The 16,145-nt window shown below is 39.2% G+C and overlaps 1 protein-coding gene across 1 annotated transcript in view; it reads right to left on the reverse strand.

Moving 5' to 3' along the window:
- GABRA3 (gamma-aminobutyric acid type A receptor subunit alpha3) overlaps positions 1 to 16,145 on the reverse strand; it is a 243,903-nt gene that overhangs the window by 83,388 nt on the left and 144,370 nt on the right. The window contains exon 4 of the mRNA XM_072956507.1: positions 4,361 to 4,428. Within this exon, the coding sequence (XP_072812608.1) occupies positions 4,361 to 4,428 (68 nt within the window). The remainder of the gene's footprint in view (positions 1 to 4,360; positions 4,429 to 16,145) is intronic.

A 16,145-nucleotide genomic window follows, 5' to 3' on the forward strand; every position in this document is an offset into this window, starting at 1 on the left:
TCCCCTATGACAGGATGGAAGTTCAGCTAAAAATAACCTGAAATATATTTGACCAAAGGCTTCCCAGCCAGAAAAGAGTCATTCTGTTGCTTTTGCTTAATCAAGAGGGAGAGAAATAAACAAGCAACTGGAAGATGACACTTCAGAAGAGATAAAACATCTGGATTGTTTGAAATCTCTCCAGAAATTCTGCACACCCATGTGTGCCTGCTTGGGTGGGGAAGGAGCAGGGAGAGGACCTGCTTTGGGTAGGGGCTGTGTGTATGTTTCTGTAATATCCCTGAATTTGGGTATCTGTTTGCACACGTGTGTCTATGGGGTACCTGGGATGGCATGTAGGCTGTTCTTTATTCTGTATATATTTTCTTGTATGCACATATGTTTGTCTGAATGTATTTATGGATGTTGATGTATAAGTGAAAGAGAGAGAGATAGAGAGAGAAAGAGAGAGAGAGAGAGAGTGTGTGTGTGTGTGTGTGTGTGTATGTGTGTGTGTGTGTTTTCAAAGAGTAGCTTCAGTTGCTTTCTTATGAAAATCCTAATCTATCAAGAATTCCCAGCAATACAAAAAGAGAGCTGCACCTCCCTGGTGAATTTGGTTATCTCTAATGGCCTATGAGCTCTCTAAATATAGGATTCCCTAAAATCCCTTAATGCTGAGTTGGGCATCTCAGGAGTACCTGTTGAATGGACAACTGGCAACAGTTTTAATGCATGCCTGGATCTGAAGCTGTGGTCAACAGGTTGAGAGGAGACAATCTAGACATACAGGCTTTCTTAAGAGAGACTTATCTCCTCCATCCCACATATGTCAAACATGCCCCTCACTGAGCTCTCCCTATGTGTCAAGTACTTTATTAAGTGCCAGGGAAGCCATGCACTACTTGGTACTTGCCCTTAAGGTGTTCACAGTGGATCTACTATATATCTGTATTCCTCTCTTTACTCCACACTTAAAAGACAAAGTCCAGGCCTCTACCTTCCACCCACCTGGCCTCACAACCACTCATGACTTACTCTCCTGAGAACTAGACTGTTTCTCCAACTGATTCCTAGAACTTACCTGATTGAAAGAAGAGCCATATGTAAAATCAACATGCCTAAACCAATTCTCAGCCTCCAGTCCTTTTCCCCTTGTAGTCCATCCTGTGCAGACTGCCAGATCAATCATTTTAAACTAACACTTGTATATTTTTATTGCCCTATTACCTATAGGACAGACTATAACAGCACTACACAACCTTCATAGCAGCACTATATACAATAGCCAAACATGGAAGCAACCTAAATGTCCATTGATAAAAGACTGGATAAAGATATCTATACAGTGAAATACACTCAGTCATAAAAAATAAAATAAAATAATTCCATTTGCAGCAACATGGATGGAACCAGAGATATTCACTCTAAGTGAAGTAAGCCAGAAAGAGAAAGAAAGATAACATATGATATCACTCATATGTGGAATATAAAAAAAAGAAAAAAGAGGACACTAATGAACTCATCTATAAAACAGAAACAGACTTGCAGACATAGTAAACAATCTTATGGTTACTGGGGGAAAGGGGGGGAAGGGACAAATTTGGGAGTTTGATATTTGCAAATGTTAACCACTATATATAAAAATAGATTAAAAAACAAATTTCTTTGTTTGCTCCTAGTAGGTTTATTATGTTTTGTCTTATGTTTAAGTCTTTAAATCATTTTGAGTTGATTTTTGTATATGGTGTAAGGGTGTGTTCTAGCTTCATTGTTTTACATGCTGCTGTCCAGTTTTCCCAACACCATTTGCTGAAGAGACTGTCTTTATTCCATTGTATATTCTTGCCTCCTTTGTCAAAGATTAGTTGACCAAAAGTTTGTGGGTTCATTTCTGGGCTCTCTATTCTGTTGTATTGGTCTATATGTCTGCTTTTGTACCAATACCATGTTGTTTTGATGACTGTAGCTCTATAGTATTATCTGAAGTCTGGAGGGTTATTCTGCCAGCACAGACATCTCAGCAATGTTCTCCTAGGGCAGTCTACCCAAGCAATAGAAATAAAAGTAAAAATAAACAAATGGGACCTAATTAAACTTTAATCTTTTGCATAGTAAAGAAAATCATAAGCAAAACAAAATGGCAACCTATGGAATGGGAGAAAATATTTGCAAAAGATGAAACTGACAAGGGCTTGATTTCCAGAATATATAAACAGCTCATATGACTTAATAAGAAAAAAACAAACAACCCAATCCAAAAATGGGCAGAAGACCTAAACAAGCAATTCTCCAGTGAAGACATATGAATAACCAATAGGCACATGAAAAAATGCTAAATATCACCAGTTATCAGAGAAATGCAAATCAAAACTACAATGAGGTATCACCTCACACCAGTCAGAATGGCCATCATTCAAAAGCCCACAAATGACAAATGCTGGAGAGGTTGTGGAGAAAAGGGAGCCCTCCTTCACTGTTGGTGGGGATGCAGTTTGGTGCAGCCATTGTGGAAAACAATATGGAGAATCCTCAAAAGATTAGGAATAGATTTACCATATGACCCAGCAATCCCACTCCTGGGCATATATCCAGAGGGAACCCTACTTCAAAAAGACACCTGCACCCCAATGTTCATAGCAGCACTATTTACAGTAGCCAAGACATGGAAACAGCCTAAATGTCCATCGACAGATGACTGGATAAAGAAGATGTGATATATTTATACAATGGAATACTATTCAGCCATAAAAACTGACAATATAATGCCATTTGCAGCAACATGGATGTCCCTGGAGAATGTCATTCTAAGTGAAGCAAGTCAGAAAGAGAAAGAAAAATACCATATGAGATCGCTCATATGTGGAATCTAAAAAAAAAAGACAAATGAACTTACACATAAATAGAAACAGACTCACAGTCATAGAATACAGACTTGTGTTTGCCAGGAGGAAGAGGGGTGGGAGGGGATAAATTGGGAGTTCAGGATTTGCAGATGCTGACTGGAATAAATAAAAGAGTTAAACAAGTTTATACTGTATAGCACAAGGAACTATATTCAATATCTTGCAGTAGCTTATGGTAAAAAGGAAGATGAAAATAAATATATGCATATTCATGTATGACTGAAGAATTGTGCTGCACACCAGAAATTGACACAACATTGTAAACTGACTATACCTCTCTCTCTCTCTCTCTCTCTCTCTCTCTCTATATATATATATATATATATATATATGAAAAAAACAAACAAAAACAAAAAACAAATTTCTTACATATAGCACAGGGAACTATAGTCAATATTTTGTAATAACCTTTAATGAAATATATATATATATATATATATATATATATATATATATATATATATATACATATAACAAATAACACTACACAACCATATGTATTTACCTAACAAGTGTAAAGAAGCTTTGTCCTCTGCTAAGTAGTAGTCCATTGAAGATAAAGACACAGAAAAAAGTCTAAGTAGTGAGCATGGACATTTCATATTTTTGAACATATTTTTTTCTGATTTTAAGATTTTAATTTTCAACACAAAGTCACTCATTCAACAAAACTTTATTGAGAATCTAATAACTGTCAGGCATGCTGAGGAGATACAGTGTCTTTATTTTCCTTCATGATAATTTTCAGTCAAATATCTGATATTTGGTATCTGAAGTAAGTCCATTAGGACAGGGTCTCCTGCCTCAACTCTCCATAGATTCTTTGCCTTGGCAGCAAGGGAGAACAGTAGGAGAAGGGGAAGTGTTTGCAGATGGCTCATGAGTCATCCCCTGCCTAGCTCTGCTGTGCCCTGCCCTATTCCTTGAATCTGCTCTGTAGCTCTCCTCCTCCTTATATTTGTAGAAGGACCAGTTTCTAGAAGTAGGTTTGACTCTTCCTTTCAACACTTTGCATCACCTGGGTCTGTCCACTTCCCTGGTGAATAGAGCCTGTTTACAAAGAATGGACTTCTTGGATGACACTACCAGTAGCTAGACTGAAAGTCCCCACCACAGTGCACTCCTCACATGACCTGTCTGGGCTAATATGTATGTGGTGCCAGCAACATGTGAACCAAGAGGTCAGAGAAAGTTTAATTGGGGATAGGGAGCCAAGCTGAATTTCAAAAGATATGTTTCAGAAAGAAGGGAAGGGTACTCCCAATAGGGGATATATGCTTGATAAGTGAACAGGTTGGGAGAGCAGGGCAAAAGATGGATTTGGCTAAGTGTAGGGTGGTGAGGGTAGGGAATTCATGAGATAAGACTTCTCCTTAGAACATAGCTCCAAAGCCCTGCCAGAGGAAAACCCCAATTTATTTTCTTTGATCTATTGCATCATTTTTCACTTTTACCTTTGCAGAAATTATACTTACCATGTCAGTGTCTGACACGGGGCCAAAACTGGTCACATAGATGTCAGTCTTCACTTCAGTCACTGCATCTGGTCCAAAGAAAGTAGAAAAGCGGATTGTCATGAAAGTCTGTTGCCTTAGCAGAGAGAGAGTCCCGTGCAGTACTCCAAATGATAGCCAGCTTGTTGCTTCCAAGAAAGTACACTTGGTACAATCATAGGAAAGCCCCTTTAAAAATTCTCATTTGTACTATTTCTTCACAGAGAATATGCTAGGTATAGGTACAAAGCCCATCCCTTCAGGCATCATTGAAGATGATAGCAGACTCTGCAAACTCCAAAGCTTACGGAGAGTCCTTAGAGGTCTCTGACATTCACTCATGCTGGGCTCTCACATCAGGATTATCCTTTCCTGTGGCAGGTTACAAATGTTCCAATACCCAACTCTTTTCCCCTTCCAGGAACATAGGATGATGGTACTTCCACTCCCCTGCCCACTTAAAGTGGGGAGGCACCATATGACTGGTTTTGGTTGCAGAAGGAAATATGTGTCACTCTCTGGCTGGAACATTTAATGTCCAATACAAGACTCTCTCTGCCATGGTCACCATGGAAACATATGTTGATATGGAGCTAATTTAAGATTGAAACAGCCTGGAATGATGAGCCAACACATGGAGATCAACTGCCCTGGAGAGTTGCCTGGATCTACAACAGACTTTGCATCAATGAGAAATAAGCTTTTTTGAGGTTAAGTGAGATTTGGAGATGAGTGATATTACCTAATACACTCTCTTTGCATTTTTTTCTATAACAGTCTGTTTACCTTTCTGCCTTCCCACATGACCCAATCGCTCCTGAAGGGCAGTATCCCTGTTTTGTTATCTCTGTATCCTCAGTACATAGAAAAGGAGCCTGTTACTCAGATGGTGCTCACTGAACAGATTTGGTATGAATGGATGAATTTCATCACACCTAGAGTTGCCAAGTTGGAAAGTGATACTCAGAGAAGTGAAGTTATTTGACTGCTAAGTTTCTTTTCTCCTCATTCTGTCAGCCCTGTTTACCTCATTGCAACCCAGACTAGCCCACCCACTCCAGCATACCTCAAATAGAGCACAGGGCAGACTTCTCCAGGGCAGGAAAGTCCATTCTAGCCTATCAAGCACCCCATCATCACAGTAAATTCAAACAATGCCCACTCCAATCAAGCATACCTGAATCCAGTAGAACATACCAATAGCAAAGCTAATACCAACAAAGCCCACATAGGACTTGATGTATGTATACTATAATGAGGCTGGTTACTGCAGTCTATCGCACTATATATTTTTTATTTTAAAAATTTATGTTTTCTTTTTCTAAATTGAAGTACAGTTGATTTACAATGTTATATTAGTTTCAAGTGTACAATATTGTGATTCAATATTTTTATAGATTATACTCCATTTAAAGTTATGATAAGTTTTGATTTGCATTTTAATTGGGAAAGGTTTCTCTGCTTCTTCATCTTGCTCATAACTCTCTGGCACTGTGGTTTATGGAGTATCAGTTATCTATTTTGGTCTTTAAGGAGTTTATCTATCTAATGCCTATTTAGGAATAAGACTTAGGAAAAAAAGAAAAAATAAGAAAGAGAGAGAAAGAATTTTAAAAGAAGGGAGAAAGAAGGTTTGAAAACAGTGTATAATGAATAATAGAAGAGCAAGTTGAAGCAGAGTATCAATCGGGTTGAGACGTCCTTTTAAAACCTTTTAAAAAGGGGGGGGATGAAAAGATGTATTTGAAACCTGTCTCTAATCAATAACAGGACATCAAAACCCAAGAGAAATAGAAATGAATTAAGAAGTAAAAATTAAGAGGGTAATAGAAAATAGAACAGGTAAAAACAGATTTAAAAAAAAAAAGGGGGGTTGTCGGTGTTCTCCTGGAGTCTGTGTGCTTTTAATGTGAAGTCTTTCTGTCTTCGTCCTGTTTTGGAAGCTCAGCTTGCTGTTTCCAGAGGCCCTCCATTGGCGCCCCCTTCTGTGCTGCTCCCAGTGCCTGTCGGCAAGCAGATCGTGCTTCCTCCTAACACTGGGTCAGGTGCAGTTCTCCTCTGCTGTGGGCAGATGGGTCACTGCCCCTCCCAATGCCGCAGTCAAAACTACAATGAGGTATCACCTCACACCAGCCAGAATGGCCATTATTCAAAAGTCCACAAATGACAAATGCTGGAGAGGCTGTGGAGAAAGGGGAACCCTCCTACACTGCTGGTGGGAATGCAGTTTGGTGCAGCCACTGTGGAAAATAGTATGGAGATTCCTCAAAAGACTAGGAATAGACTTACCATATGACCCAGGAATACCACTCCTGGGCTTGTATCCAGAAGGAACCCTACTTCAGGATGACACCTGCACCCCAGTGTTCATAGCAGCACTATGTACAATAGCCAAGACATGGAGACAGCCTAAATGTCCATCAACAGATGACTGGATAAAGAAGAGGTGGTATATTTATACAATGGAATACTATTCAGCCATAAAAACTGACAACATAATGCCATTTGCAGCAACATGGATGCTCCTGGAGAATGTCATTCTAAGTGAAGTAAGCCAGAAAGAGAAAGAAAAATACCATATGAGATTGCTCATATGTGGAATCTAAAAAACAAAAATAAAAACAAACAAACAAAGAAACAAACAAACAAAAACAAAGCGTAAATACAGGACAGAAATAGACTCATAGACAGAGAATACAGACTTGTGGTTGCCAGGGGGGTGGAGGGTGGGAAGGGATAGACTGGGATTTCAAAATTGTAGAATAGATAAACAAGATTACACTGTATAGCACAGGGAAATATACACAAAATGTTATGATAACTCACAGAGAAAAGAATGTGACAATGAGTGTGTATATGTCCATGAATGACTGAAAAATTGTGCTGAACACTGGAATTTGACACAACATTATAAAATGATTATAAATCAATAAAAAATGTTAAAAAAAAGTTATGATAAGACACTGGTTATACTTCCTGTGCTGTACATTACATGATTCCTTTTTTTCTTATAGAGAGGTAGGGAACACAGCTACTCCATTTATAGCATATTCACTATGTTCATCCTGTCCTGGGTCCTGGCCCAGATGTAATTTATATCTTGTTGACCTCCCATTTTCCAGAGCCATCCCTTTGGCTTAATATAGTTCTCCCCTTCACAGGCATAAATTATACTCAAGGCCACTGCACACAGCCACGAACATTCCATTTTCAGAAGAAACTATGAATATCATTTAATAATTATCAAAGCTATAGTCAAAATACACAATTTACTTCCAAGCTTAATCAGCAAATGACATGTCTCTGAAACTAGAGTTATGTTTTAAATAGTTGGGCTCTCATCTAGAGCTCAGGCCTCCCTTGGAGCCATTTTCGTGCTTCAAGAAGAAGAGATAACACTTCAGAATGCAGAACATGCCCCCTAAAGACTTGTCCTTTCAGATATACTGCCAGATTCATTGGCTGGAGAAATACTGCCCTACCTCAAAGCACATAAAACAAAAGTAATTAATTAATGGGGGAGACCACAATTACATTTGATTCCAAAATTCCAGGCAGGACATAGTTAGACATAGGACAACTTTCTAAAGCAATTTAACTGTAAAATTGTAAGATAGTTATGTAGAATAAAAACAGGGGGCTCAGACTACAAGAGAAAAAGGAGAAGAGAGATAATGGTGATAAAGTCAATTAGCAGAAGACTGCTCTAGTTGCAAGAGAAGAATGAAGCCACTGTATGTAGAAAGCAAAGTGGCTATAATAAAAAGTATTGGGCTGAGATGGGAAGGCTTGATTTCTGGATCTCTGCCCTTGACTTGCTGAGTGCCTTGAACAAGACTTTTTTTCCTCTTGGTCACTCTCTTGTACAGTGAGGGCTTGGTACCAAACAAATTCTGAATTTTCTCTCTGCTCTAACTAGGAACTCTGACTGTAGGGCCAAGCAAAAAGCATCTGACTAAAGGTGCCCAATGGTAACAAGAGGCAAGTTTTCTGTGCTGTCTGAAGAAGATAGGAGGTTTGTAAGATCAGGCCACTCAAGATGGCTGTTCTCTTGTACATCCCCTGCTCAATCAGTCCCTGTCTCACCTACACCCTAATCACATGACTGACCTTCCCTCTTAACCATAGAGCCTAATCAGTAAATGCCTATATACTTGCCTCTGACCCCAGCTAGGGATCATTCTAACTTTTATGTCAAAACATCATTACTATGATAGCTTATCAAAGGGGTGGTGAGAGATAAGCCCTTCTGTTGGTTTCCCTGGCAACCAATGAGCCAACCTGAAGTCAATTTCCCCTATAAATCCCCCCACCCCCACTTCCAAGTGAAGACTTTCACCATGTCCTGCTTGTCTCTGTCACACATTGTAGGGTGTTGCTCCAGGACCTTGCTTCAGACATGTAAGATCCCCTTATCCATAAAGACATTGGTGTCTCTGTCGCTAACTCTGGTCTCTTTGTTCTGTCTCCAGACTAGGCAAGCACAGGGCTTGCAGCCCAAAAAGGTTTAATGCAAATCTCTCTCAACTGTTCAGTCTCATTTAAAAGACACCCATTGATTGCTAAGAATGAAACAATGTGGGGAGAGGATGCTTTCCCAAGGAACTAGGGCTCAGCCAAGCTTCATAACTTTCTCTGTGTATGCACAGGGAGAGTTGGGAAGTTTGGTCTAATACACTGGATACCAAATCCCATCTTTCTCCGTTTCTGTCCCATTTTGAAAGAATCTGGTGTATAAGAGAATTAGGGGAAGTGGTATGAAATGAAAGGGAGATACAGTAAAGAAGGGGGAAAGAAGGAAAGAAAGAAAAGGAAGGAAGGAAGGAAGGAAGAAAAAAAAGAAAGAAAGAGAAAGAAAGAAAGAAAGAAAGAAAGAAAGAAAGAAAGAAAGAAAGAAAGAAAGAAAGAAAGAAAGAAAGAAAGAAAGAAAGAAAAGTGAGGAAGAAAGAAAGGAAGGAAGGAAGGAAGGAAGGAAGGAAGAAAGAAAAGTGAGGAAGAAAGAAAGGAAGGAAGGAAGGAAGGAAGGAAGGAAGGGAGAGGTAATTAGAAAATGATTGGAGGGAAAAGCAGGAAAGAAAGGATGAACAGGAAGAAGACAATGAGAACAGACAAAAAGGAAGGGAGTGAGAAGAGGAAATTAAACAGAAAGCTGGATGCCAAGAGACAGCAAGAGCTAAGAGCAATAGAGGAAGACAAAGCAAGAGAAAAATGCTAAGAGAAAAAGAAAGGTAGTGTTCTTTTCACTAGAGGAGTCAGAAATCTCTAATGCAGTAGGATGTGGAGACAGGAATTGTTGCTTGTATTATGGAAGCACAAGTGAGGGAGGGACCTGAATTTATGTTCCCATCCTTAGATCACTGATCCTCTGGTCTAAGGCCAGGCAAACACAGGGATATTTGACATTCCCTCAGTGTTCCACATAGGGACCACAAAGATCCAATGACTAAATCCCATTTTTTGACTAGGAAATCCAGCTGCCTTGGAGCAGGGTATGTGACAACACATAGAGAAGTACCCTGCAGAAATACTGTACAGTTATTAAAAGCATAACTAACTGGGTTTGAATATAGGTTCTGCCATTTACTTTTTGTGTGCCTTTTGTCATTTAACTCCTCTGTGCCTGGAAAATTGGGATAATGATAGCACGTACCTCAGAATTGCTCCAAGGATTTAAGGAGACAGTATTTAGACCACTAGTTAGAACAAATCCAGTGTTCATTATATGTTAGCTGCTGCTGCTGCTTAATATTATTCCAGAGGCAAGACCATATGAGCCACCCATGAGGCCAAGTGGACAGAACTCACCCAGAAATCTAAGGTCCTGAGTCTTGGACAAAGAAGAGAGTATCAGCCCACTACTTGAGCTCCTTTGTGTGAAGGAATGATTAGGAGTTTCCTATTTCATTTAATTAAGTGAAAAGACTGGTGAATTAGACTAAAACTGGTGAGTGCTACAATTCATGGTCTAGCCTCTGTTCACAGCCTTCTCAGTGTAGACAAACGTGAAAAATGAATTAGTAGGTAGAGAAGAGTGGGTTTTTTCTTTTTTTTAAACAAACGTTTTCAGATGCCCCTTGGCTTGCTCTTTATTTACTTTGGGGATCCAATTTCCTACCAGAGTTACCCTCTGAAAGCAAAGGTGAATAGAATTAGCTTTTACTTTTGCCAATTTACTGTGATATTGAAAGTGCTTGCAATCTCCTGTATTTACATGAACACACATGCCCTTAGCCCTGGGTGGGATTCACCTTGGTGGGGACCTTATCAACCAGTTCCTAATGTCATTCCAGCTTGTTTTTGTTCTGAAAGAGTGAAGTTAAGCCAATCAGCAAGTGATCAGTTTATATTGACTATGTTGCTCATAACAAACTGTATTTTGTAGTTTGAGTTCAAATAGATCCCCGAGAAACCACGAGTTTTCTCCATTGAGGAGAAGCCAGAGTAGAGCAACCCTAGCTGCTCCATCCCAGAACACACAAGCATTGTCTTAGCATTGTCCTTTGGACCCACAAAACAAAGTCTTCTTATCAGTCTTTGAGATTTAAAGACCTTCAGAGATTGAAAGAAAGTGATCATGCTACCCCTAAGTCTGCCCATCTTGTTACTTTCCAGACTAAATATCCTGACTCCCTTTGTGTTTCCCTCTTTTGATATGGTTTTAAGCACACTCACTATCCCTCATTTACTTTCCTCTGGCTCAGGTCTGATTTTTCGCTGGCATCCTGAAATATGTTTTCTGATTAAACTCTGTCACAATTGCACTGGAGACAGGATCATAAAATGAGTGATATGAACAAAAGCCAACCATCCCTCTTTATTTCATTAGAGGCCATGATGAACTCCTCAATCCTTCCCAATGACAAGTCTTCCTAAGAATAGTGAGGCTTTAAGTACTGGGACTTTGGCTAAAAGAACAAAGCCCTAATTTTCTGTTTTCTTACTTCCATATCACTGGGGATTTGGGAGAATAAGTGCTTATTCTTATGCACACTTATCATCTTGAAGAGAGACTAGGCTACTAGAAATGAGCTCCCATGTGACTAGTGGCTCTGCTAGTGATGTGGATTTAGTGAGTGGGCTACAGTGACTTATGGACAGGCGCTTGAAGATCTGAAATCTGGAGTGCTCTGTTCTCCTGTTAATGGCCTTTTCATTTCTCTTTGACAATCCCTGGGGACTGAGATATTGTAAGTACTCTGTGATTCCCCCCACTACTAGCATTAATCACAGATAAGGTCTCCAGAGGAATCACAAACAAGTGGTTTAGGAAAGAAATCATAAAAGTCTGTGTTAGCAGTCCTAAACTCTAATCTAAGCTCTGCAATTGGCTCATGCCTCCTTTTGCAAGCTGTTTGGGCTAAGCTCATAACTTTTTTCTTTTTTTAATTTTTCTTTTTTTTCTTTAATTTTTAGGACCTAGTGGTTAAATGCTCATAACTTTTGACATTTGGTAGGCTAGAGGTCTAGCACTGTGTTATGCTGCTCCATCCAGTGTCTGGTACCTGGAATGTACAGCAAATCTTTAATAGCTAGTATCACACAACATACATTTATAACAAAACACCAGTAAGAAATACCACAAGATTTAAAAGAGACCATAATCACCCCAACTTAACCACCATAGGTTCTCATTAATTCCACTGTTGTTCAAATCTTGACCCTCACAAAGGTATTATAGAACAAAGTTCACTGCCCATTTCCTAAAATTCTCAGAAACTTCATTCTTAATGAGACCCCCAAATCCGTCTTTCAGTGCCAAGCCAGATACAGTTGTAGGCAGTAGACGTCATTCAGATCACTCTACTCCATTCACTGGTTTCACAAAAATACTGATTCTTGTACCATCATCCTCAGCCTTTCATCTTCCTCATCATTATCTCATTCCTTAATCTAGTATTTGATATTTAAATTGTAAAGTATCAGTACATATTTTAAGTGTCAATTCAAATGGTCCCATTTATCTTTCACTCATTCTAGATGTTTCCTGCCTCCAACCTTTCCTTTTCCTGTACACCTATTATCCGTTAACTAACCCAATACTTATGCAGAATGTAGTGGAAAAAGCATTGAATCTAATTTCAGAAGATCTTGGTACAAGCTCAAGTAGTGCTATTGACAAGCTCTATGATCTTGAATGAGACTTTTATCTCCCTGAGCCTAGGTTTCCTTAACTAGAATATGAAGAGTTTCATAACAGAGATCTCTAAAGTCCATTTCAGAAAAATAGTCTCTGATTCTTTGGTTTTCTGGTTTCTAAGCCCAAGGTAGATCAGAGACACAGAATTAGAACTGAAGAGATAGGACCAGTGGCAAAAACAAGAAATAAGCACTAATGTAGTAAAGAAGGGGGTAGAAAAAAGTAATAATATCCAGGATTTGGCCCATGGGAAGAAAATACTCAAATGGTATTTTGACTTTGCTCAAGAAAGGTTGCTGTACTCAGTGCTCCTAGTCACATTAATATAGGTCTATAGACACACCTTCCTAGAATATCTTTACCCTCAGACCTTTTAAGTGGCATACCTTCCTTGTGATGGAGACCAAAGGAAATATTTGGATTTGTAGCTCCAGAGGAAAAAAGGGCAGATGTGTGGACCTAGACACCCACATAGGAAGAAATTTAAGTAACAAGTAAGGAAGAAATAAAACCATCATAGCTGCCTCTTCAGTGGTTCATAGTCTTTCACTGAAAATGAAGGCCATCCCAAGACCTAGTAGGATTTCTCTAAGGCAATGTCATAACAAAATTAGAGAGGAAAGTAGAAGCAAATCCCAAATAATGACCAGGAAATAAGTTGTAGGCTTACTTCACAATGTGTTCCCCACTCTAGAGGCACATCCTTGGGCCAGAACAAGCTGAAAGCCAGAGAAAAAGCAATGGAATCTTTAAAACAGCTGAAAAAAATTTTTAAATGTTACAAGGATGATCTGGTATTTTTCCAGGGCCTACTGATTTTTAGCTTAAGCATAAAATTTAATGAGTGGAAAAACCATTGTTACAGGAATCTGGAGACTTGGGTTAATCCTGATCCTACCTTAAGTTAACTATACCCTAATTTTTTTTCTAAAAAAATTTGTAACTTAGACATTTTAAACATTTTAAGCATATCTGTTTTATTTGATTTTATTTTTTAATGGTGATACTGGGGATTTGAGATAGGAGGGAAGGGGGCAGGGCACAACCACTGAAGAAATAACACAGTAGTTGAGGACAGGACAAATTGGTTAAAACCAACATGGCGGAATATTAGACTTCCAGTAGACTTTGAACCTCATGGCACACCCACAGGCACCATGACAGTTCCTAGGCTGACCATAAAAGATCAAAAAGTAGGTGGTGGGGGTGTTTCCTGGAAATCCTTGCCCTTTCCCAAAAATAGTTGGAATAATCCTCCTACTCAATAGCATATGAAATTACTGAGCCCATAAAACCTAACAACTCCACACCTCGTGGTCACTCTCTCTCTCTCACCTTCTGAGATGGCCTGCATTCTGTCTATGGAGTGTGTATCTACTTTTACTTTAAACTAAACACCCCCACACCTCTCAATCTCTCTCCCTCTCACCTTTCTGAGATGGCCCATATTCTGCCCATGGAGTATGTATCTCCTAAGCCATTTTCCCTTCTGAATGAGACAGACTCCACTCTGCCTATGGAGTGTGTATCTCTCTAAATAAACTTGCTTTCACCTAAAAAAAAAAAAAAAAAGACCGAGCAGTAATTTTAGCATCTTAGGCTCAACTTTCTGCCAAGTGAACGTACTTCTCACTCCTGAAGCCAATGATCTACATCCCAATTTATAGTCCAGGGTCTTTCTACCTCCCTGATAAGTGGCTCCATGTTTAGTATGCAGGCAACTCCACTTCTACCAACACTTCTGGGATCTCACCTCCTGTAGAAACTCCACAGTGAACTGTCCTTGACCAAACTGGACCTCAATGCACTTGCCATCTTGTACATAAGAAGAAAAATGATGATTGGAAGACAGTCTTCCCAATAGATCTTCACCAAGAGAAGTATGCTGATAACAATCTGTGTCACACTCCAGCTATTTTCTAGCCTTGATGAGCTCCATGTTTTTTAAAAATGCTTCCTCTTGATACAAGGCATATTTGAATAGTTTCCTGTTTGTCATTTCAAACTCAAAATCCCTTGAATACCTGATTTAAGTTATTTTTAACTACTTATGCTAGTATCTTTTCTGAGCCAACCAGAGGAAATACATATTTGCTAGTCCTGAGGTGGAATTTCTGAGCCACATCTTATCTGTCACAGGTTCTGCATGATATTGAAAGGATGTCAATAATTCTGAAGTGAGGGCTTTTCATCCTATTCAATTAAATATACTCAGCAATTCTTGGATTTGGTCAATATTGCTGGTGGATGGTTTATTCTTCAGTTTTATCCACTGACAATCTCCCTGATGTCCTCTCCTAGAATCTGAAGATAATGAGACAGAGATTGTCATGTAGTCATAGAAAATTTTGTATTACTCCTGCATGTTTGCTTAAAGTTTAGCATGAATAAGAGGCATACCAATGCATAGCAGAATCACCTAAATATTCAGGTTTATACAAGAGACAGTACTTGGAGTCACAGAATGCTAAAAACTATCAAACAACATATATTATGAAAGAGGAAGCCTATATCTAGGCATTCCACAATGCCATTCTATTGAGTCAAATAATCTCATTTATAACAGTGAGTATGGCTCTCAGGGACTTATGGTGGCTGCAAATCAGAAACATCACCCTACATTATATCACAATCTGTGGCACCTATGTGGACTGAAAGTTTACTAAAACCTTCCCTAACTCTCAGTATCCCCCGAGCATTACTGGATTTTAATCTCTGACCTCTTATTCCAGGCGGGTAAGACATCATTCATTTCTGCTTACTCTTATCCTGTCTGTCAAAGTGCTCTTCTACCCCCATGGACAACCAAGCTACCTCATTTCTATCCATACTCTCCTCTGGGTTTTGAGCATATCAGCTGGGTCTTTTGAAGAATCACAATACTACTATACCTCCCAGTGATACTTCTACTGATTAATTTACATTGGTACACTCTTCCAGACAAAAGATGCCTTTCCATAAAAATAGCAGCTTTCCCCAAAATGACTACCACAAGTGACATTCTGGTAGCTGATCATTCCCTGAGCAAACCAGGTTTCCCACAAGGACCTACATTATGTCTTCTGGAATAGGGGTTAGGATAAGGAGTATGCTGACCAATACTAAACCTTGAGAGGGAACAAGATGATACTTGGTCCTCCTTTAAATAGATATGAATTACCAGCTCAAATTTTAAGTTAGTGGTCAAAGCTGTATGACCATTAACTCCCCTGTGCCCTTCAAGATTACAGCAATCATCAAACTAGTTGCCTTCTGACTCTAGAGCTGACTTGTAGGCATTTCTATGCCTCATTCCTTTCCTCTAGATTCTGTTCTTTCTCAAGGATTCATTGGGATAATCCAGAAAACTGGAATATCTTTTAAAGGAGTTGTTAAGCATGCAATGAGTTGGCCAGCTCTTATATGTGGTTCAGTGGAATATACCCAGAAAAGCCATCATGGTGCTATGTCTCCCATCTTCATGATGTTCCAAAGACTTTCCAAGCCTTCCACTTAGTGTCCCCAGGGAAACAATGGTCTTATTCAACCTATAGCAAGGATTACAGAGAGGAGGTATCTGAACCAGATCAGAACTGTGAAGAGCTTCTATAGGCAAGCCCAAAGGTAACATACAGTATATTTGTGTAGCTT

The sequence above is a fragment of the Vicugna pacos genome, chromosome X (genome assembly GCF_048564905.1).
Source record: "Vicugna pacos chromosome X, VicPac4, whole genome shotgun sequence".
Lineage (NCBI taxonomy): Eukaryota > Metazoa > Chordata > Mammalia > Artiodactyla > Camelidae > Vicugna > Vicugna pacos.